At 37.1% G+C, this 25753-nt stretch overlaps 1 protein-coding gene and 1 pseudogene across 1 annotated transcript; both read left to right on the top strand.

The window, feature by feature from the left end:
• On the top strand, positions 1-25590 carry LOC129492637 (zinc finger protein 85-like). Its single transcript, XM_063612766.1, is given in 5 exon segments — positions 1-66; positions 69-134; positions 932-1027; positions 21574-22224; positions 22472-25590. Coding segments are annotated over 5 exon segments (2505 nt in total). The 5' UTR covers positions 1-23; the 3' UTR covers positions 24121-25590.
• The window catches only part of LOC129492638 (large ribosomal subunit protein uL30-like 1), a 16377-nt pseudogene continuing 14764 nt past the window's right edge, over positions 24141-25753 (top strand).

The raw sequence follows: 25753 nt of genomic DNA on the forward strand, positions 1-25753 counted from the left end.
GTTTTCAGGGACCATTGACATTTATGGATGTGGCCATAGAATTTTCTCTGAAAGAGTGGCAATGCCTGGCACTGCACAACAGAATTTATATAGAGATGTGATGTTAGAGAACTACAGAAACCTGGTCTTTCTCGGTGAGAATAACTTCAATACACATTTTGTAATATATTCTAAAGGTTTTATTTTATTTATTTATTTTTTGTAAAGTTTTTTTGGTAGTTTTTGCTTTGAGTTTCATATTCCTGTTTTGAAATAAATTTTGGGGATTTGGGGGATTTGTCTGTGTAGAGAGGAATAGCTTCAAGATGTTTCATCTTGATCTGAATTTTCCACATTCCTGAGCTGATCTGTGTCTTTCACTCTAGATTATTGGTAATGCCAGTAGTTTTTTGTTTTTTTTTTTTTTTTTTTTTTTTTTTTTTTTTTTTTGAGACGAAATCTTATGCTGTCCCCATGCTGGAGTGCAGTGGTGCAAGCTTGGCTCACTCCAGCCTCCACCTCCTGGGTTCAAGCAATTCTCCTGCTTTAGCCTCCCAAGTAGCTGGGATTACAGGCACACACCACAACACCCAGCTATTTTGTTTTGTATTTTTAGTAGAGTTGGGATTTCACCATTTTGCCCAGGCTGGTCTCTAACTCCTGACCTCAGGTGATCTGCCTGCCTCGGCCTCCCATAGTGCTGGGATTACAGGTGTGAGCCACTGTGCCTGGCCTTCCACCACCAGTTTTTGATTCAGTAGTACTGGATAGTGAAGTTAAGAACATACAAATTTAAAATATTTTCTAAAGATTTAGAAATTTCTGTTATAAATTACTATTTTGGGATTAATTTACTAGAATATTCTATTACATCATCTTTACTGAGCAAATTACTTGCTTGAGAATTGAAGAATATGAGCAATATTCATGTTATTTATTTTTAATAAAACAGGTATTGCTTTTTCTAAGCCAGACCTGATCACCTATCTGGAGCAAGGAAAGGAGCCTTGGAATATGAAGAGACAAGAGACTGTAGCCAAACCCCTAGGTATGTGAGAATGAATGCAACAGAACAGAGGTCCAAAAGTCAAAGAGAAAGTCAATCCTTAAAATGTGGTTTGGGAAGCTGTGTTCCAAAGGAAAGAATTTCTGGGATGCCTGAGGATTTTTTTATTTTACTGTCACATAGGGACACCTTCTGTCTTATGTTTTTAAATTTTCTAAAGATTCGACTTTCTCTGTGGTGATCTTTCTTCAAGTTTACAATGAGAGCCAGAGTCCTCTTCATGAAGTATAAGAGACTGCAAAATGTGACTGCTTTTCCATTGTTTTGGGGGACACACAAATATCTGCATAATTTTGAGAAACCTCTCTGTTAAAATATTTTTTTGTATTCTCTTTTAGCATCATATCTAAAACAGGTGAGTAGTGGTTTATGTTTCATTTTTTTGTTCATTTTTCTACACAGTCCATCCAGTTTTTATTACTATACTCTTGAAATACAGTTTGAAATTATTAAGTATGGTGTCCTTCTGCTCTGTTCTTTTTCCTTAAGATTGCTTTGGTTATTCAAAGTTTATTGTAGTTTCATGTGAATTTTAGAATTGTATTTTTCATTACTGTGAGAAAAATACCAATGAAATTTTAATAGGTTTATTGAATTTATAGATTACTTTGGATAATATGACACTTTACAAATATTTATCCCTGGCTGGGCACAGTGGCTCACGATTGTAATCCCAGTACTTTGGGAGGCTGAGGCGAGTGGATCACGAGGTCAGGAGATTGAGACCATTCTGGCTAACATGGTGAAACCCTGTCTCTACTAAAAATACGAAAAGGGAGCTTGCAGTGAGTGGAGATCATGCCACTGCACTCCAGCCTGGGCGACAGAGTGAGACTCTGTCTCAAAAAAAAAAAAAATAATAATTCTTTGAATCCATAGAAATAAAAAATTTCAAATTTATTTGTGGCTTTAATTTTTTTCATTGATATCTTATGTCTTTCATTGTGAAGATTTTTTACATCTGGTTGAATTTGTTATCAGAAATTTATTATTTTAATACTCTTCCAAATATATTGCTTTTCTATTATATCAAAGAGTTTGTTTTAAGTGTATGGAACCATAACTTGTAATTTAATTTAATTTTTCTAATCTACTGAGTATATTTATTAGTTTAGACAGGTTTTAATGTACTGTTTATAGTTTTTCATATATAAGATCATATCTAGAAACAGCAACTTTTTACTTATTTGTCTTCAATCTCAATGGCTTTTGAAAACTTTTTGTCTACTTATTCTGCCACATACTTTCAGTTCTATGTTAAAATAGAAGCATTGACAATGGGCACAATATAGTTTTGCATTGGTGTCTGTGAATTTGAAGGAGCAAACACCTCTCCTAGTTTTTATAAACTGGTTTCAGAAGGTAAAGATAGTTTTTTTTTGTTGAGCCCCCAGGGTGATGGGATTCTCTCCGGGTTTGTAGTGGAGAAGGATTATAGTTTGGTTTGTCACAAGACTTATGAGTCTACATTAGGGTCCACGTTTAGTTGGCTTGTTACAAGGAGCTTGGGTAGTTATAATTTCCATTTTACATTTAGACAGACTGAATATCCTTCATGACCTTGATCTTTAGAACAGACACTAAGTGGGGTTTCTGAAGTTGGGTCTGCATATGGTGGGCCTTATATCAGGATGTGAATGAGTATGGCTTTCACAGAATACCAAAAAGGATTTTCCTAGGTCACTGTGTGGGTTTGTATGTAGGCTTAACTGGCCATGAACTGTGGTCCAGGAAGCTGAAACTGAGTCATTGAGCTGCTTCAGTGATCATAGTAAAGGCCAAGGTCTGCAGGCCTGCCTGCGTGGCTATTAATTTGTATCTTCCTCCAGGCCTCTCTAAGGGCAGTACCTCTCCCAGACTGTGGCTGGGAGGAGTTTGGGATGGTTACAGAGTAAGTTCACAATTCTCAGTGAGATCAAGTTGGGTGGTCATTAGCCAGGAACGGAGGTCATGTAGTTTGCCACCTTAATGAGGGCCTGCCTTCTGAAAAGAACACTCCTCAATCTTAGGCTTTGGCAGAGTTTCACACCTTCCTTCCTGGATCTCAAAACTCTATTAAAGGCACTTATTTTTGAGATGGGGTCTTGCCACATAACCCAGCCTGGTCTTCAAATCCTTTCCTGCAACAATTCTCCAACCTCAGTGTACCACGTAGCTGTCATTACAGGTGTGAGCCATGATGTCTGGCTCTTTTATATAGACATTTTTGTCAGGGATGGCTGACAAATTTTCTTGCTTTGGGGGAATAAGAAAATAGAGCACCTTTTATTTTTCCGTCTTACTGATGTCACTATCTCTATACATTTCTACTTTCTGTTTCCTATTTCAAATGTGTCTGCAACATTAGATTTAGACATTTAGGACAATATATTAGAATTTACATGTTATGCCTGAAGTAAATGAAATAATTAGTGTTATGGAATCTTTGAGGTGTCAATTTTCTTCCTGGAAACCTCTGTAGCCAGTGGCACCTTTGCCCGAGTTCTTGTCCTGCATCCAGGAAGAATAAGGTATGCAGACAAGTGAAGGGGGAAGAAAACAAACAGGATCTTTATTTAGTGTTAGAACAGCTCAGAGGCAACCCACAGTGGGTAGCCCCTTTCTGTAGGCAGGTCATCCCATCAAGTGTTCAGCTCTCAGCAGAGAGGAGGCCCTGGACAGGGTGGCTTCTCTGTGCAGGCAGGTCATTTTGAGGTCTCTGCAGGTCTCTGAAGCTGCCAGCAGAGAAGGTAGCTCCTCTCTGTGACTGGTCATCTCATTGTTTCTGTGTCCTCTGACCTCTCTGGCTGAGCCTGGGGCTTTTCTGGACCTCAGAGAGGAGAAAGTACATTCCAGTTTGTCCATTGGGTGGCCCTGGTCAGGCCTAGCGGAGGCACCAGAAGTCCCCACTCTGGTCTGCGGCCACTGAAGGTTGGGCCCTACAAGGGACTTGCTCTCTTCTGCCAAGGAATCTGTCTTCCTCCCGCCACCATTTATATGGCCCCAGGGTTTGGCTCCAACCCTTCTCTGAGCTCCAAGTGCATGGGTGCTGGGAGAGAAGAGAGGCCATGCAGCAGGAGCAGACACCTCCAAGCCAGCAGAAATGGGGGAGGGTCTTCCCAGGACCCCAAGGATGTAGGCAGCAGAGATGTCCTGTCTTCTGCCTGGGAGGGCAGCTGCAGCTGCACCCAGGGAGCTCCGACCCCACCAACTTGAAAAGGGCAGAGCTCTTGCTTGTCCTTTTGGAGCAGGAGGCCCAGGTCTGCAGCCATGGGTCAGGTGGCTGCAGCTGCACCTAGGAGGGCAGATCTTGCCTTTTCCTGCCTGACCCTGTTCCCCCCACCACCACCACCATGAGCACAAGGAGGATCAGATCCACAGCCATAGTTTGGGTGGCTGCAGCCCCACCCAAGAGGGCAGGGCTCCTGTTTGCTTTGTAGAGCAGAAAGCCTGAGGCTTCAGCAGCACCCAGGGAGTTCCTGCCCTAACTCAGAAGGGGTGGCATCTCACCAGCTCCATGAAGCGTGCAACCCCAGCTGTGCCTCTCTGCTGCAGCCAGCATAATGGCAGTAGTTACTTCCATCAATCCCCCCTCTGAAGAGGTACATCTAACTGCCATTAGAATAGGGGCGTTAGGGACAATGGCTATTCTTAACTGCTTCATGCTGACATGTGGTATTGTTTTGGGAAAACAGTAGTTCTCTCAGAGGCCTATCCAAGGGTTTCCAGTAAAAGAGATCTATCTACTGAGGCTATCTTTGTATACCATTTGAAGTTTAACAGCCCATCCCTTATTTTTTCTGAGCTATAGTCAGAGATCATTGGTTGGTTCACTTCCACAATTGTCAAAAGGTATAAATAACTCAAAAGCTTCCTTGATTTTGAAAAACAAAACTTAAGGATCAGCAATGTTCCAAGCAAAAAATCAAAAAGGATCAGTCTTCTATCCAATTCACCCAGTCAACTCTGGTTCACAATCTCCAAAGTTATCAGAAACCTGCACTCAAGGGTTATAATCCATTCTTTGAGGAGGATCAAAATAACAATTATCTATGAATGTTAGAATGTCCTAGGATAGTCACAGTGAAAAACATGATTGACAAAAAAATTTAGTCACTTTTGTGATTTATAATAACCTAATACATAACTTTAATTATGATTGATAACACAAACTCAGACATCAGAACTCTAGGAATCCCATACAACTTTTGGAACACACATTAACATTTTTCATTAAAATATAATCTGAAAATCAAACACCGCCTGATTAATCCTATGTAAGTAAACATGTCAAATAATCCAGTTTACCTCTCCCCTGGATGTCCCAGGGGCCCTCTGTAGTATCAAAAACTAGGGATTAGAAAAGACAATTTTGAAGCCATGAGGGCTCAAAACACTTCAGGTTACCATAAGTCATCTGTTTAAATGACTCAAAGTGTTGTGTTTTATTTGTTTGTTTGTTTTTTGTAAAGCAAAAACCTTCACTCGTCAAGAGGGAAGATCTAGTTTTTCAAACAGTCTGTTTCTTGTCCTTCCCTTCTTTTTTAGAGAGTTTCTTCAAAAGTCAAAGAAAAATCTTTTTCAAGAGAGAGAAAGCCAGATTTCATGCTTGCATTAGGCTATTATTGTCAACCTCAACTTTTAAAATTAAACCTTATAGATAATTTTATCCAATCTTAACCAGTTTGACCATGAGGTGCGATTCTTAAAAACCTTTTATAACCCTTTACAAACTTGTGTTAAAGGGTAGGTCTGTGCCTCGAGACAAAAGTGGGTGCAGGACAGTGGGTGCAGTGTACTGAGCATCAGCCAAAGCAGGGCAAGGCATCGCCTCACCCGGGAAGTGCAAGGGGTCAGGGAATTCCCTTTCCTAGTCAAAGAAAGAGGTGACAGATGGCACCTGGAAAATCAGGTCACTCCCACCGTAATACTGTGCTTTTCCAATGGTCTTAGCAAATGGCACTCCAGGAGATTATATCCCACACCTGGCTCGGAGGGTCCTATGCCCATGGAGCCTCGCTCATTGCTAGCACAGCAGTCTGAGATCAAACTGCAAGGTGACAGCAAGGCTGGGAGAGGGGCACCCACCATTGCCGAGGCTTGAGTAGGTAAACAAAGCGGCCAGGAAGCTCAAACTGGGTGGAGCCCACTGCAGCTCAAGGAGGCCTGCCTGTCTCTGTAGATGCCACCTCTGGGGACAGGGCATAGCCAAACAAAGGCAGCAGAATACTCTGCAGACTTAAATGACCCTGTCTGACAGCTTTGAAGAGAGTAGTGGTTCTCCCAGCACACAGCTGGAGATCTGAGAACGGACAGACTGCCTCCTCACGTGGGTCCCTGACCCCCGAGTAGCCTAACTGGGAGGCACCCCCTAGTAGGGGCAGACTGACACCTCACACAGCCGGGTACTCCTCTGAGACAAAATTTCCAGAGGAACAATCAGGCAGCAACATTTGCTGCTCACCAATATCCGCTGTTCTGCAGCCTCTGCTGCTAATACCCAGGCAAACAGGGTCTGGGGTGGACCTCCAGCAAACTCCAATAGACCTGCAGCTGAGGGTCTTGACTGTTAGAAGGAAAACTAACAAACAGAAAGGACATCCACCTTTACGTCACCCCATCATCAAAGACCAAAGGTAGATAAAACCACAAAGATGGGGAAAAAACAGAGCAGAAAAACTGAAATCTCTAAAAATCAGAGTGCCTCTCCTCCTCCAAAGGAATGCAGCTCCCCACTAGCAATGGAACAAAGTTTGACGGAGAATGACTTTGACGAGTTGAGAGAAGAAGGTTTCAGACAATCAAACCACTCTGAGCTAAAAGAGGAAGTTCAGACCCATGGCAAAGAAGTTAAAAACCTTGAGAAAAAATTAGAAGAATGGCTAAAACTAGAATAACCAATGCAGAGAAGTCCTTAAAGGACCTGATGGAGCTGAAAACCAAGGCACGAAACTACGTGATGAAGGCACAAGCCTCAGTAGCCGATTCGATCAACTGGAAGAAAGGGTATCAGTGATGGAAGATCAAATGAATGAAATGAAGCGAGAAGAGAAGTTTAGAGAAAAAAGAGTAAAAAGAAATGAAGAAAGCCTCCAACAAATATGGGACTATGTGAAAAGACCAAATCTACGTCTGATTGGTGTACCTGAAAGTGATGGGGAGAATGGAACCAAGTTGGAAAACACTCTGCAGGATATTATCCAGGAGAACTTCCCCAATCTAGCAAGGCAGGCCAACATTCAAATTCAGAAAATACACAGAATGCCACAAAGATACTTCTCAAGAAGAGCAACTCCAAGACACATAATTGTCAGATTCACCAAAGTTGAAATGAAGGAAAAATGTTAAGGGCAGCCAGAGAGAAAGGTTGGGTTACCCACAAAGGGAAGCCCATCAGACTAACAGCTGATCTCTCGGCAGAAACTCTAAAAGCAAGAAGAGCGTGGGGGCCAATATTCAACATTCTTAAAGAGAAGAATTTTCAACCCAGAATTTCATATCCAGCCAAACTAAGCTTCATAAGTGAAGGAGAAATAAAATCCTTTACAGACAAGTAAATGCTGAGAGATTTTGTCACCACCAGGCCTACCCTGAAAGAGCTCCTGAAGGAAGCACTAAACATGGAAAGGAACAACCGGTCCCAGCCACAGCAAAAACATGCCAAATTGTAAAGACCGTCAAGGCTAGAAAGAAACTGCATCAACTAATGAGCAAAATAACCAGCTAACATCATAATGACAGGATCAAATTCTCCTTAATATTAACCTTAAATGTAAATGGGCTAAATGAGCCAATTAAAAGACACAGACTGACAAATTGGATAAGGAGTCAAGACCCATCAGTGTGCTGTATTCAGGAAACCATCTCACATGCAGAGACACACATAGGCTCAAAATAAAGGGATGGAGGAAGATCTACCAAGCAAATGGAAAACAAAAAAGGCAGGGGTTGCAATCCTAGTCTTTAATAAAACAGACTTTAAACCAACAAAGATCAAAAGAGACAAAGAAGGCCATTACATAATGATAAAGGGATCAATTCAACAAGAAGAGCCAACTATCCTAAATATATATGCACCCAATACAGGAGCACCCGGATTCATAAAGCAAGTCCTTAGAGACCTAGAAAGAGACGTAGACTCCCACACAATAATAATGGGAGACTTTAACACCACACTGTCAACATTAGACAGAAACAACAAGACAGAAAGTTAACAAGGATATCCAGGAATTGAACTCAGCTCTGCACCAAGTGGACCTAATAGACATCTACAGAACTCTCCACCCCAAATCAACAGAATATGCATTCTTCTCAGCACCACACTGCACTTATTCCAAAATTGACCACATAGTTGGAAGTAAAGCACTCCTCAGCAAATGTAAAGGAACAGAAATTATAACAAACTGTCTCTCAGACCACAGTGCAGTCAAACTGGAACTCAGGATTAAGAAACTCACTCAAAACTGCTCAACTACATGGAAACTGAACAACCTGCTCCTGAATGACTACTGTATACATAATGAAATGAAGGCAGAAATAAAGATGTTCTTGGAAACCAACGAGAACAAAGACGCAACATACCAGAATCTCTGGGACACATTCAAAGCAATGTGTAGTGGGAAATTTGTAGCACTAAATGCCCCCAAGAGAAAGCAGGAAAGATCTAAAATTCACACCCTAACATCACAATTAAAAGAACTAGAGAAGCAAGAGAAAACACATTCAAAAGATAGCAGAAGGCAAGAAATAACAAAGATCAGAGCAGAACTGAAGGAAATAGAGACACAAAAAACTCTTCAAAAAATAAATGAATCCAGGAGCTGGTTGTTTGAAAAGATCAACAAAATTGATAGACTGCTAGCAAGACTAATAAAGAAGAAAAGAGAGAAGAATCAAATAGATGCAATAAAAAATGATAAAGGAGATATCACCACCAATCCCACAGAAATGCAAACTACCATCAGAGAATACTATAAACAGCTCTACATGAATAAACTAGAAAATCTAGAAGAAATGGATAAATTCCTCAGCACATACACCCTCCCAAGACTAAACCAAGAAGAAGTTGAATCTCTGAATAGAACAATAACAGGCTCTGAAATTGAGGCAATAATAGCTTACCAACCAAAAAAAGTCCAGGACCAGATGGATTCACAGCCAAATTCTACCAGAGGTAGGAGGAGTTGGTACCATTCCTTCTGAAACTATTCCAATCAATAGAAAAGAGGGAGTTCTTCCTAATTCATTTTATGAGGCCAGCATCATCCTGATACGAAAGCCTGGCAGAGACACAACAAAAAAAGAGAATTTTAGACCAATATCCTTGATGAACATCAATGCAAAAATCCTCAATAAAATACTGGTAAACCGAATCCAGCAGCACATCAAAAAGCTTATCCACCATGATCAAGTGGGCTTCATCCCTGGGATGCAAGGCTGGTTCAACATATGAAAATCAATAAATGTAATCCAGCATATAAACAGAACCAACGACAAAAACCATATGATTATCTCAATAGATGCAAAAAGGCTTTTGACAAAATTCAACAACGCTTCATGCTAAAAACTCTCAATAAATTAGATATTGATGGGATGTATCTCGAAATAATAAGAGCTATCTATGACAAAACCACAGCCAGTATCATACTGAATAGGCAAAAACTGGAAGCATTCCCTTTGAAAACTGGCACAAGACAGGGATGTCCTCTCTCACCACTCATATTCAATACAGTGTTGAAAGTTCTGGCCAGGGCAATCAGGCAGGAGAAGGAAATAAATGTTATTCAATTAGGGAACGAGGAAGTCAAATTGTCCCTGTTTGCATATGACATGATTATATATCAAGAAAACTCCACCATCTCAGCTCAAAATCTCCTTAATCTGATAGGCAACTTCAGCAAAGTCTCAGCATAGAAAATCAATGTGGAAAAATCACAAGCATTCTTATACACCAAGAACAGAGAAACAGAGAGCAAAATCATGAGTCCACTCCCATTCACAATTGATTCAAAGAGAATAAAATACCTAGGAGTCAAACTTACAAAGGACGTGAAGGACCTCTTCAAGGAGAGGTACAAACCACTGCTCAATGAAATAAAAGAGGATACAAACAAATGGAAGAACATTCCATGATCATGGGTAGGAAGAATCAATATCTTGAAAATGGTCATACTACCCAAGGTAATTTATAGATTCAATGACATCCCCAGCAAGCTACCAATGACTTTCTTTACAGAATTGGAAAAAACTACTTTAAAGTTCATATGGAACCAAAAAAGAGCCTGCATTGCCAAGTCAATCCTAAGCCAAAAGAACAAAGCTGGAGGCATCATGCTACCTGACTTCAAACTATACTACAAGGCTACAGTAACCAAAACAGCATGGTACTGGTACCAAAACAGAGATATAGACCAATGGAACAGAACAGAGCCCTCAGAAATAATGCTGCATATCTACAACCATCTGATCTTTGACAAACCTGACAAAAACAAGAAATGGGGAAATGATTCCCTATTTAATAAATAGTGCTGGGAAAACTGGCTAGCCATATGTAGAAAGCTGAAACTGGATCCCTTCCTTACACCTTATACAAAAATTAATTCAAGATGGATTAAAGACTTACATGTTAGACCTAAAACCATAAAAACCCTGGAAGAAAACCTAGGCAATACCATTCAGGACATAGGCATTGTCAAGGACTTCATGTCTAAAACACCAAAAGCAATGGTAACAAAAGCCAAAATTGACAAATGGGATCTAATTAAACTAAGGAGCTTCTGCACTGCAAAAGAAACCACCATCAGAGTGAACAGGCAACCTACAGAACAGGAGAAAATTTTTGCTATCTACTCATCTGACAAAGGGCTAATATCCAGAATCTACAAAGAAGACATTTATGCAGCCAAAAGACACATGAAAAAATGCTCGTCATCACTGGCCATCAGAGAAATGCAAATCAAAACCACAATGAGATACCATCTCACACCAGTTAGAATGGCAATCCTTAAAAAGTCAGGAAACAATGAGTGCTGGAGAGGATGTGGAGAAACAGGAACACTTTTACACTGTTAGTGGGACTGTAAACTAGTTCAACCATTATGGAAGTCAGTGTGGTGATTCCTCAGGGATCTAGCACTAGAAATACCATTTGACCCAGCCATCCTATTAATGGGTATATACTCAAAGGATTATAAATCATGCTGCTATAAAGACACATGCACACGTATGTTTATTGTGGCACTATTCACAATAGCAAAGACTTGGAACCAACCCAAATGTCCAACAGTGATAGACTGGATTAAGAAAATGTGGCACATATACACCATGGAATACTATGCAGCCATAAAAAAGGATGAATTCATGTCCTTTGTAGGGACATAGTTGAAGCCGAAAACCATCATTCTCAGCAAACTATTGCAAGGAGAAAAAACCAAACACCACATGTTCTCACTCATAGGTGGGAATTGAACAATGAGAACACATGGACACAGGAAGGGGAACATCACACACCGGGGCCTGCTGTGGTGTTGGGGGAGAGGGGAGGGATAGCATTAGGAGATGTACCTAATGTTAAATGACGAGTTAATGGTTGCAGCACACCAACATGGCACATGTATACATATATGACTAACCTGCACATTGTGCACATGTACCCTAATACTTAAAGTATAATAAAAAAATGTAAAAATAAACATAGATGGTCAAATATATATTTTCCAGATTCTGAGTTGCCTAATTTGGATATAGATTCATAATTGACATTGCTGTATTTAATGATACTTCCATATTTAATTATTTGAGAAACATAACATTTTACAATGATGGCTGTATTTTTGTTTTCCACCAACAATCAACATGGGTTTCATTTACATTGCATCATCAATGGATTTGCTTCTCTTAAAAGATTTGTAATGGCCATTCTAATTGGTGTGAGGTGATTTTGGTTTTCATTATAATTTTTATGCATTTCTCTACAAATTAGTAATTTTGTATGTGCTTTCAAATGCTTCTTTCTAAAGTTTAATTCAGTTATGTGTCCATTTCTAAATCTAATTATTCAACTCTATTTTTAAATGTTAAGTTATTTATATATTCTAAATATTATTTCCTATCACATGTGATTTGTTAATATTTTCACTCATTTCGTAAAAGGCATCGTCACTCTATTGAATGTTTTCTTTGATGTATAGAAATATTGAAGTATAGTGTAGTTAAATGTTTCTGTTCTTTTCTTTGTTGCTCAAGCATTTAGTGTCATATCTAAGAAAATGGTGCCAAGAGCAATGTCATGTCTTTCCGTTATTTTGTTTCTAAGAGATTTGTTATTTTATCATGTCTAAGTATTTTATTTAAACTATTGGTTATATATGGCTCAAGAAAATGATCCAAATTTATCAGTGTAGATTTTTAGTTTTTAACATTATATTTTGACTATAAAATCAAATTAGTCAAATTTGATAAAATATTATTATTTATCTTTATTGCGTGGTCATGGTAACATGGTGGAAGATTATTTGATCATGAATAGAAGGGTTTATTTCTGTGCTCTCTATTCTGTTCTTTCATCTGTTTATCTGTCTTTGTGTGAATACAACATTGTTTTTGTTATTGTAGCTTTTAATGTTTTGAAATCAGGAAGTATACTGTGTTTTTGTTCTTTTTCATGGGTGTTTGCCTGTAGTTCATAATCAAATTTTAAAATTTCAACCAATATGCTTGTAAAAAGCTGCTATTGGGATATTTATAGGGATGATGCTGAATTTGTTTATCACCGTAGGTTGCATTAACATCTTTAAAAAATTAAGTTTTTGACTCTTGAGCAAGAATATGTTGAAGAGTGTGTTTTAATTTCATGTTTTTTGATTTGCCAGTTTTACTTTTGCTATTAATTCCTAGCTTCATTCAGTTTTAGTCAGAAAACTTACGTGTATTATTTTCGTCTTTGATATGGTTTGGCTCTCTGTCCTTACTGAAATCTTATCTTGAATTATACTCCCATAATTTCCACATTGTGGGTAGCACCTGGTGGGAGATAATTTTAATCATGGGGGTAGTTTCCCTTGTACTGTTCTCGTGGTAGTGATTAAGTCTCACAATATCTGATGGTTTTATCAGGAGTTTCTGCTTTTGCATCTTCCTCATTTTCTCTTGCCGCCACCATGTAAGAAGTACCTTTCATCTCCTGCCATGATTCTGAGGCCTTTCCAGCCATGTGGAACTGTAAGTCCAATTAAACCTTTTTCTCTTCCCTGTTCCTGGTAGGTCTTTATCAGCAGTGTAAAAACAGACTAATACAGCCTTCTTAAGTTTATTCATTGTTGTTGTTGTTGTTTTGAGACCATCTTACTCTGTTGCCCAGGTCAGAGTGCAGTGGCATGATTTTGGCTCGCTGCAGCCTCAACCTCCTGGGCTCAAGTGATCCCACCTCAGTCTCCCAAGTAGCTGGGACTACAGACATGCACTACCATGTCTGGCTAATTTTTTGATTATGTGTAGTGACAGGGTTTCACTAGTTTACCCAGGCTGGTCTCAAACTTCTGGCCCCAAGTGATCTTTTCACATTGGTCTCCCAAAGTGTTGGATTATAGGCATGAGCCACTGCACTTAACCAGTATTCTTAAATTTAATAAGACTCATCATGTCTAAGACGTATGTTAACCAGTATGTCTTAAATTTAATAAGACTCTAACAGAATATACCAGGTGCAAATAAGAATATTGTGTATTCTCTTGCTTTTGACTGGAAAGTTTTGTACATGTCTGTTAAGCCTAGTTGGTCTATGATATGGTATGGATGTTCATGTTCTCCAGACTTTGTGCTGCATTATAATCCTCAATGTTGGATGTGGAACCTGGTGGGAGGTGTTTGGGTCATGGTCATAGGGGTAAATTCCTCATGAATGGCTTGACACCATCCTTTTGGTAATCAATAAGTTTACACTTCATTGATTCAAGTGAGAGTTGTTTCCCTAAAAGAACATGGCTTCTTCACTCACACGTGCTCTGTCTCTTATCATGTGATATGTCTAGTTATTCGTGGCCTGCCAGCATGATTGTAAGCTTCCTGAGACCCTCACCAGAAGCCAATGCTGGCCACACTTCTTGTACAGTCTGCTTACTTGGCAGCCAAATGAAGCTTTTTTCTTTATAAATGATCCACTTTCAGATATTCCTCTATATGCAAAGTGATTAATGCAGTCTATAATGTTGTCTAAGTTTTCTGTTTTCTTACTGAATTTTCATCTGAATGTTCTATTTATTATTGAAAATGCAATCTTGATGTCTACAATTGTGCTCCTATGTAGTTGTTTCTTCACTTAACATTTGCTTAATATATTTTAAAGCCCTGATGTTATATATAGATAGATAAATATAATAGTTATAGATTCCTAGTAACTTGACCCATTTTGCCATTATATGTCTTTGTCTCATGCTAGTACTTGACTTAAAGCATATAATGTCTAATATAATTATGACCAGCTAAAAAATTGTACTTACTATTAGCATGAAATATAAATTTTTTCCACTGTGACTTTCAGCCTGTTTGACTCAATGCTAAAATAAGTCTCTGGTAGGCACCGTATTGTATGCATTTTTTTTAAACACTCAGGCATTTTATTCCTATTTCGTTTTATAATTTAATTAATTAATTTATTTTTTCACTTATTTTTGAGATAAGGTGTCACTCTGTCAACCAGGCTGGTTTGCAGTGGTGTGATCATGGCTCACTGCAGCCTCAATCTTTGAAAGTTTTATCCTCTCATTTCAGTCTCTCAGGCAGCTGGGTTACAAATATATGCCATCACATGCAACCAGTTTTTTTGTTTTGTTTTGTATTTTTTTGTAGAGACAGGGTTTTTTCTTGTTGCTCAGGCTAGTCTTAGACTCCTGGGATCAAATGTTCAGTCCATGTCATACTCCCAAAGTCCTGAGATTACATTTCTTTTTATTAAGGGATTTAGTTAATTTATATTTTAAATAATTGCTTAAAAAATGGAGTCACTTTTACCAGTTTTATTATCACTGATTTATGTATTTTTTGTAGATATGTTTTCTCATTTCCTGTTTTGCTGCCTTAATTTTTATTTTAATTTTGCAGTGGTTTTGATTTTTTAATTTTGTTTTACATGTTTTTTATGAATATTTTGTAATCTTAAAATATGGAGATTACATAACACATCTTAAAGTTAAAATAATGTATTTTAATCTCATAACAACTTCAACTGAATACAAAAACTATACTTCTGTATTTTCCAGTGCATTATTGATACTAAAATTATTTTATATTGTGTACCTAGTAACAGATTTATATTTTGTTTATCATATTCTGTACAACCTTAAGAGTTTTATGCACCACCATTATGATAGTAAAGAATTCTATATGTCTTTATAATTACACTTAGTAGAGAGCTTTAAATTTTTAGGTGGTTTTATGAAACTGTTCAGTATCATTTTATTTTTCAACAAATTGACTCATTTTAGCATTTCTTTTTTTATATGCAGTTTCATTGTGTTGCTAAGGCTGATCTCGAACTTCTGGTCTCAAGTGATCTCACTGCCATGGTCACCTAAAGCTGTAGGATTACAGGCATGAGTCACTGTGCCTGTCCACCATGTAGCATGTTTTGTAGGACTATAGCAGTAATGATGAACACTCTTACCTTTTATTTTGGAAAGTATTTACTTGTATCTTCTTTTTGAAGTAAAATAATTTAGAATCAAGAATTAGTGCTAAGAATTTTTTTTATTGCATCAAAATTTGGGAAGTTGTTTGACATTTTTATCTCCAAGTAACCTTTGTATTACTTTTTCCATGTAGCCTTCTAAGATTCCTTTTGTGAATATATTGATCTACTTGATGGTGTTCAATCAGTTTTACATTCCATTTATAATTCTGTTTGACAGTTATATTTTTGTGTTATATATTTTAGGGTATGCCACCTCACACCAATTAATTGTGGTTTGATTAGTTTATAATTGTGTATGACAATATTTAACTCTTTATAATTTAAGACAGTATGGAGCAAAATCAAATATATATCAGCCATATGTCTATTGCCAATATAATTATCTCTTTTTTTGCCTGGATAAATACTATCCCTCTATTTTTTTTATGACTAGTATATTTGTTGTTTGGGTTTATTGTGGATGACTATTTAACCCTAAGTGAGTAGTCATAAAACTTTTTCTAATTTCAACCCCTATCTGTGAATCTGTATTATTTTTGTGTGGGAGAAAATCTTTTTTTTTTTTTTTTTTTTTTGAGAACGGACTCTTGCTCTGTCGCCAGGCTGGCATACAGTGGTTCAATCCCAGCTTGCTGCAACCTCTGCCTCCTGGGTTCAAGTGTTTCCACTGCCTCAGCCTTCAGAGTAGCTGCAACTACAGGTGTGCACCACCACGCCCAGCTAATTCTTTATATTTTAGTAGAGATGGAGTTTCACCATGTTGGCCAGGATGGTCTCAATCTCCTGACTTCGTTACCCACCAGCCTCAGCCTCCCAGTGTGCTGGGATTATCAGTGTGAGCTTCTGCTCCTGACCGGGAGAAAATCTTAGATTTGAAGATAGTTTTAAAACTATCACATATCTGAATCTGTTCTAGTTATTGTTCATTTTTACTTGTCAGAAACACACAACAAAATTTATAATACAATATTATTAAATATTCATTTTGGTCATGTTAATTACATTGACATTATTATGCTACATATTGCTAGAATGTTTTTATCTTGCAAAGCCAAATCTCAATACACGTTATGCAACATGAATTTTTCTCATTTCTTGGCACTTTTCAAACCACTCTGTTTTCTGTTTCTGAGAGTATGGCTACTTTATGTATTTTATACAATCTCTGTCTTTTTGTGGCTGGCTCATTTCTTTTTGCATAATGTCATTAAAATTTATCTTTATAGTTAGAATATTTTCTGGTGTTTGAAAACTGAATGATATTCCAGTATTTTCAAATTATACCTACTGAATGATTTTGGTGACAGAAATTTGCATTACTTCAGGAATCCCATGTGAAATTCCAAAAGCATTGCATTAAATTTGTTGATTACATTGAGGAGTATGGACATCTTCATAATATTAATTATTTCAGCCTTTCAACAACAGCATGTTAAAGAGTTTGTTGTTTAATTTCTATATATTTCTGAATTTTTCACTGTTTTATGGTTTTTATACTCTCATTCTATTTTGATGATAGTAATTTTTTAAAATTGAGTTTTAAAAATTTTGTTGACTTTTTTGGCCTAAGAAGTGGTCTATCAAGGAGAATGTTGTATGAGGTACTGAGATGAGTGTATCCTGATGTTGTTGAGGAGTGTTCTCTATACCTCTGTTAGGAATAATTGTTTTATACTGCCTTCAAGTCCTCTCTTTCTTTACTAATATCCTGTCTTGTTTCATTTTTATTATAGAATGTGGGGTATTGAAGTATCCTACTAATATATGCTCTGTGATTCTTTAGTTTTGCCAATATTTGCTTTATATACTTCGAACCATAATGTGAGATACACACACACACAAATGTACATAAAACTTTGTCAGAGGTTCTCAGTGAATGTATCTATTATTACACTTAATATCTTTCTTTATATCTTTGGAGTTTGGACTTCAAGTAAATTTTATAAACTATGATAGTTTTTGACTTAAGATATAGCTTGTATGTTATTTTGACCTGTTCTACATTTTGTAAATATTTGCATGGAACATCTACTTCTATTTTGCCGCTCTCAGGTTTTTTTTTTTCTTTTCTGCCATTAAATCTGAAATGACTTGTAGAAAGGCAAGTTGGGTCTTTGTTTTTTAAATATGTTGTATAAATCTCTTTATTGTAAGTATATCTCTTGATTGGAAAGTTATATATATATGTGTGTGTGTGTGTATATATATATATCATTAAATAGACTAATGCTATTTTATTAATTCTTTTATTTGATTCTTGTATCTTTGTTCCTCATTTCCTCTCTGGCCTTTCTTTGTGTCTTTTTAATTTCTGTATTAATATGCTTTTACTTTCTTATTTTCTTTTATGTATCTATACAGGTATTTTCTTTGTGGTACCTTGGGGATTACATAAAACCTCTAAGATACAACAATATACTTTAATCTTGTAAAAAATTAACTTCAGTTGCAAACAAATATTCCTCCTCATTACATTTGCTCTCACTTGTTATTTATGTTTCTAATTATATCTCTTTGTTGTACATTCATTAACAGATGTTTATAGAAATTACTATGCTTTTATCTTTAAAATTTTAAACAATACAATGTTTTTTGCACTTTTATGATAATGTTATGGAATTCTATTTTTGTGTATGGGCATATCTTTCCCAGAACGATATGTTTTCATATAATTAGGAGTTGTTTTCTTGCATAATGTTATTTTCAGTGAAAAGAACTCTTTTTATCATCTTTGATATGTAGGGCACATGCAGTGCCAATACGCTTTCTCAGAGTTTGGTTATTTTGGAAGATTTTTTCTTTTTATTTGGTAGAACAGTTTTGTTGTTGGTATTATTCTCACTTAACAGATTTTTTTTTTTCAGGGCTTAGACTATAACACACAGTTCCCTTCTGGCCTGCAAATTTTTTTGTTGGCAAATTCACTGGTTATCTCATAAGACTGTGCTTATAAATTACACATCATTTTTTTCTTGTAGCCCCCAAGATTTTCTTTTTGTCTGTAACTTTTGAAATTGTGTTCATATGTATATTTGTTATAAATATCTTTATGCATATCCTAGTTTGTTTGTTGAGCTTCTACATTTTTACATCATTTTTTTCTTCTAGGATTTTTTTTTTTTTGACAGAATCTTGCTCTATCGTCCAGTCTGGACTGCAGTGGCACAATCTAAGCTCACTGCAACCTCTGCTTCCTGGGTTCAAGCAATTCTCCTGTCTCAGCCTCCTGTGTAGCTGGGATTACAGGTGCACATCACCATGCCTAGCTACTTTTTGTGGTTTTAGTTGAGATGGGGTTTCACCATGTTGGTCAGGCTGGTCTCAAACTGCTGACCTCATGATCCACCTGCCTCAGCATTCCAAAGTACTGAGATTACAGGCATAAGCCACTGCGCCTGGCCTCTTCTAGAATTTTTAGTTATTATTTCTTTTTGTATTTTTTGCCTGTACAATTTTTTGATATTTTAATGTTTTTGTTATTCCATTTTTATAGTTGTCTGTTTTCCTGTTTCACTCACTATTATTCAATTTACTTAAAAATTTTTAAATTATGCATCTTCATTTTTTATGGTTGCTTTCTGAGCATTTCATAATTTTTATATGGGGCTATGTTGCTGTAATATTTTGTATGCATTGTAATCTTTGATTGAGATTTGGACATTTTAAAAGAGCTATCTGTCACAGTCTTTATAATGTAGCTTACTTTCTGGCATAGCCTGAAACCAATTGTTTTAGCTAGAGATTCTGGGAATCTCTCAAACATGTTCTTAGAATGTATCTTGTCTGAAATTTTGTGTTCATTTTTTAGTTAAAGAAATTTATTAGCGTTTCTTTTTTTTATTATTATACTTTAGGTTTTAGGGTACATGTGCACAATGTGCAGGTTTGATACATATGTATCCATGTGCCATGTTGATTTCCTGCACCCATTAACTCGTCATTTAGCATTAGGTATATCTCCTAATGCTGTCCCTCCCCCCTCCCCCCACCCCACAACAGTCCCCGGAGTGTGATGTTCCCCTTCCTGTGTCCATGAGTTCTCATTGTTCGATTCCCACCTGTGAGTGAGAACATGTGGTGTTTGGTTTTTTGTTCTTGTGATAGTTTACTGAGAATGATGTTTTCCAGTTTCATCCATGTCCCTACAAAGGACACGAAGTCATCATTTTTTATGGCTGCATAGTATTCCATGGTGTATATGTGCCACATTTTCTTAATCCAATCTATTGTTGTTGGACATTTGGGTTGGTTCCAACTCTTTGCTATTGTGAATAGTGCCGCGATAAACATACGTGTGCATGTGTCTTTATAGCAGCATGATTTATAGTCCTTTGAGTATATACCCAGTAATGGGATGGCTGGGTCAAATGGTATTTCTAGTTCTAGATCCCTGAGGAATCGCCACACTGACTTCCACAATGGTTGAACTAGTTTACAGTCCCACCAACAGTGTAAAAGTGTTCCTATTTCTCCACACCCTCTCCAGCACCTGTTGTTTCCTGCTTTTTTAATGATGGCCATTCTAACTGGTGTGAGATGGTATCTCATTGTGGTTTTGATTTGCATTTCTCTGATGGCCAGTGATGATGAGCATTTTTTCATGTGTTTTTTGTCTGCATAAATGTCTTTTTTGAGAAGTGTCTGTTCATGTCCTTTGCCCACTTTTTGATGGGGTTGTTTGTTTTTTTCTTGTAAATTTGTTTGAGTTCATTGTAGATTCTAGATATTAGCCCTTTGTCAGATGAGTAGGTTGCAAAAATTTTCTCCCATTCTGTAGGTTGCCTGTTCACTCTGATGGTAGTTTCTTTTGCTGTGCAGAAGCTGTTTAGTTTAATTAGATCCCATTTGTCAATTTTGGCTTTTGTTGCCATTGCTTTTGGTGTTTTAGACATGAAGTCCTTGCCCACGCCTATGTCCTGAATGGTATTGCCTAGGTTTTCTTGTAGGATAGCGTTTCTTCTTAATGACCAGTCATCATTTTCTACATGTGTTTTCTCTGTGGTACTGCAGTCTGTCTACTGCTGTAGCATTTACTTTTGGTTTTAGTTGACTCAAGCTGTCATTCTAAAGAACACCACTGTAATTGTCTGTTCTCATGCTGCTAATAAAGACATACCAAAACTAGGTAATTTATAAAGAAAAAAGCTTCAGTGGACTCACTGTTCCACATAAGTGGGGAGGCCTCACAATCATGGTAGAAAATAAAGGAAAATCAAAATGGCATCTTACATGGTGGCAGACAGAGAGAGGGCATGTGCAGAGGAACTCTCCTTTATAAAAACTGTCAGATTTTGTGAGACTTGTTAACTATCACAAGAACAGCATAGGAAATACCTGGCCCCATAATTCAGTTACCTCCCACCAGGTTTCTCCCACAACTCATGAGAATTATGGGAGCTGCAATTCAAAATGATGTATAAGTGGGGATGCAGAACCAAACCATATTAGCCACCACTTCCTTTAGTAATTAATGTTATGGGAGACAGAAACCAGTGTGTGAAAAGCCACAAATAGAAAAAAAAAAACAGGAGTTGACAGTTTACTTCTAAAGGCACTATATTATGTTTGGGGAGCAGGAAGAGCTTTGTTGGGTAAATGTTACAGGCTTTTCCTTCTATGTGACTTTTTTGCATTGTGCTCACCTGGGGTACTGCACACAAGTAACTCATTTATAAATCTTTCACGAATGTATTTTGTTCAGTGTGTTTTTTTGAATTTATATGTCTATGAAGGAATTAGAGTCTGTGGTACTTTTCTATGCCATCTTGCTTATGTAGTTTGTATAATTTTATAGTTTAGATATGTAGAGTATACAAATCTTAGTGTAGCAAGTGGAGTAATTTGTTATTTTTATTTTTTTCAGTTACGTGTTCTTATTTTGCCCAAGACATTTGGTCAGAGCAGAACATAAAAAATTCATTTCAAAAAGTGATATGGAGAAGATATAGAAAATGTGGAGATGAGAATTTACCACTAAGGAAAGACTGTAAAATTGTGGACGATTGTAAAATGCACAAAAGAGTTTATGAGAAACTTAACAAATGTTTCACAGCTACCCAGAGCAAAACATTTCTATGTTATAAATATGTAAAAGTCTTTTATAAATTTTCAAATTCAAATAGATATAAGATAAGACATACTAAAAAGAAACCTTTTAAATGTAACAAATGTGACAAATCATTTTGCATGGTTTTACATCTAATTCAACATAAAAGCATTCATACTAGACTGAATTCCTACAAATATGAAGAATGTGTCAAATCCTTTAACTGGTCCTCATACCTTACTACACATAAGATAATTCATGCTGGAGAGAAACCATACAAATGTGAAGAATGTGGCAAAACCTTTAACTGGTCCTCACACCTTACTACACATAAGAGCATTCATATTGGAGAGAAACCCTACAAATGTGAAGAATGTGACAAAGCTTTTAACCAGTCCTCACACCTTACTACCCATAAGAAAATTCATACTGGAGAGAAACACTTCAAATGTGAAGAATGTGGCAAAGGCTTTTGCAACTCCTCATCTTTTACTACACATAAGGGAATTCATAGTGGGGAAAAACCCTACAAATGTGAAGAATGTGGCAAAGCTTTTAACGACCTATCAACACTTACTAAACATAAGATAATTCATAGTGGGGAAAAACCCTGCAAATGTGAAGAATGTGGCAAAGCTTTTAACCACCTATCAACACTTACTAAACATAATTTATAGTAGACAGAAACCCTACAAATGTGAGGAATGTGGCAAAGCTTTTAATTACTCTTCAAACCTTAATAACCATAAAAGAATTCATACTGGAGAGAAACCCTTCAAATGTGAAGAATGTGGCAAAGCTTTCAACCAGCTATCAACCCTTACTAAACATAAGAGAATTCATACTGGAGAGAAACCCTACAAATGTGAAGAATGTGGGAAAGCTTTTAAGCAGTCATCAACCCTTATGAAACATAAGAGAATTCATAGTGCAGAGAAACCTTTCAAATGTGAAGAATGTGGCAAAGGCTTTTGTGACTCTTCATCCCTTACTACACACAAGAGGACTCATACTGGAGAGAAACCCTTCAAATGTGAAGAATGTGGCAAAGAATTTTGTGACTCCTCATCCCTTACAACACATAAGAGAATTCATAGTGCAGAAAAACCCTACAAATGTGAAGAATGTGGCAAAGATTTTTGCAACTCCTCATCCCTTACTACACATAAGAGAATTCATAGTGGGGAAAAACCCTACAAATGTGAAGAATGTGGCAAAGCTTTCAACCACAAATCAACCCTTACTAAACATAAGATAATTCATAGTGGGGAAAAACCTTACAAATGTGAAGAATGTGGCAAAGCTTTTAACCACCTATCAACACTTACTAAACATAAGATAATTCATAGTAGACAGAAACCCTACAAATGTGAAGAATGTGGCAAAGCTTTTAATTACTCTTCAAACCTTAATAACCATAAGAGAATTCATACTGGAAAGAAACCCTTCAAATGTGAAGAATGTGGCAAAGCTCTCAACCAGCTATCAACCCTTACTAAACATAAGAGAATTCATACTGGAGAGAAACCCTACAAATGTGAAGAATGTGGGAAAGCTTTTAAGCAGTCATCATCCCTTACCAAACATAAGAGAATTCATAGTGCAGAGAAACTCTTCAAATGTGAAGAATGTGGCAAAGGCTTTTGTGACTCCTCATCCCTTACTATACACAAGAGGACTCATACTGGAGAGAAGCCCTTCAAATGTGAAGAATGTGGCAAAGAGTTTTGTGACTCCTCATCCCTTACTACACATAAGAGAATTCATAGTGCAGAAAAACCCTACAAATGTGAGAAATGTGGCAAAGGCTTTTGCAACTCCTCATCCCTTACTACACATAAGAGAATTCATAATGGGGAAAAACCCTACAAATGTGAAGAATGTGGCAAAGCTTTTAACTACAAATCAACCCTTACTAAACATAAGATAATTCATAGTGGGGAAAAACCTTACAAATGTGAAGAATGTGGCAAAGCTTTTAACCACCTATCAACACTTCCTAAACATAAGATAATTCATAGTGCAGAGAAACCCTTCAAATGTGAAGAATGTGGCAAAGCTTTTAATTTTTCCTCAAACCTTAATAACCATAAGAGAATTCATACTGGAGAGAAACCCTTCAAATGTGAAGAATGTGGCAAAGGTTTCAACCAGCTATCAACCCTTAGTAAACATAAGAGAATTCATACTGGAGAGAAACCCTACAAATGTGAAGAATGTGGGAGAGCTTTTAAGCAGTCATCAACCCTTACCAAACATAAGATAATTCATAGTGCAGAGAAACCCTTCAAATGTGAAGAATGTGGCAAAGGCTTTTGTGACTCCTCATCCCTTACAACACATAAGAGAATTCATACTGGATAAAAATCCTTCAAATGTGAAGAATGTGGAAAAAGCTTTTAACCACCCATCAACCGTTACTAAACATAAGAGAATTCACAGTGGAGATACACCCATCGAATGTAAGGAATGTGGCAAAGCTTTTAACCAGCCATCAAACCTTAGTATACATAACAGAATTCATACTGGAGAGAAGGCTTACAAATGTGAAGAATGTGGAAAATCTTTTAACTATTTCTCAAACCTTACTAGCCATAGGAGAATTCATACTGGGTAGCAGCCCTACCCATGGGAAGAATGGGGCAAAGCCTTTAACTGGTCCTTAATCCTTATTACACATAAGGAAATTCATACTGCGGAGAAACCCTACAACTGTGAAAAGTGGGGAAAGGCTTTGGTGTATTCTCAGCCTTTACTTAACGTAAGAATTCATGCTAAAGAGAAACCCTATACAAATGTGAAGAATTTGGCAAAGGCTTTTGTGAATCCTCAGCCCTTAGTAAACATAAAAGAATTCATAGTGAAGCATGTAGGAAAGCTTTTTACCAATCCTCAACCCTTACTAACCATAAGCAACTTCACACTGAAGAGAAACCTTACACTTGTGATGAATGTGGGAAAGCTTTTAACTGGTACTTAAGCCTTACAAAACATAAGATAATGCATAATGGATGGAAACTCTACCAATGTTAATGTGGCAAAGCCTTTTGTGTATTATTAACCTTTACTAAACATAAGGTAGTTCATACTGGAGAGAATTCCAACAAATGTGAAAAATGTCACAAAGATTTTAACAAGTTCTCAAACTTATTACACACAATTCATATTGGAGAGAAATCCTACTAGCACGAAGAATGTGGCAAAGCCTTTTACGAGTCCTCAATTCATAGCAGACATAAAATAATTTATATTGAAGAAAAACACTGCAAACCTAAAACGTGGGACAATGCTTTTAACAACACCTCGAACTTTTTTTTTTTTGATGGGGTCTCGCTCTGTCACCCAGGCTGAAGTGCAGTAGCATGACCTCAGCTCACTGCAAGCTCCGCCTTCCAGGTTCACTCCTTTCTCCTGCCTCAGCCTCATGAGTAGCTGGGACTACAGGAACCCGCCACCACACCCAGCTAATTTTTTGTATTTTTTAATAGAGACGGGGTTTCACTGTGTTAGCCAGGATGGTCTTGATCTCCTGACCTCATAATCCACCTGCCTTGGCCTCCCAACTTGCTGGGATTACAGTCATGAGCCACCATGCCTGGCCCACCTCAAACTTCTGAAAATGTAAATCATAATGGTCCCAGACCCCAGAAATGTGAAGACTGTGTCAAAGACTTTAAATGGTTGTCACTCTTGATTGTAGGTTAGATAATTCATACTGTAGAAAACTACGTGTGTGAAGAATGTGACAAAACTTTTAACTAGTGCTCACATTTTATTGCACAAGAAAGCATTTATACTTGAGAAAAAATTGGACAATTATAAAGAACTTGGAAAAGCCATATCTTAACATCCAAGAACTCATGCTTAATAAAAGCATTGTAAGTGGAATTACTGTCAAAATATCTTTCAGAAAATATAAACCATTAAAGTGAAGAAGAGCATTCTGAAGACAAACAGTACATATATACAGGGGGTTGTAGTACGATTACTTGTGTCA

The sequence above is a fragment of the Symphalangus syndactylus genome, chromosome 11 (assembly GCF_028878055.3).
Source record: "Symphalangus syndactylus isolate Jambi chromosome 11, NHGRI_mSymSyn1-v2.1_pri, whole genome shotgun sequence".
Taxonomy (NCBI): domain Eukaryota; kingdom Metazoa; phylum Chordata; class Mammalia; order Primates; family Hylobatidae; genus Symphalangus; species Symphalangus syndactylus.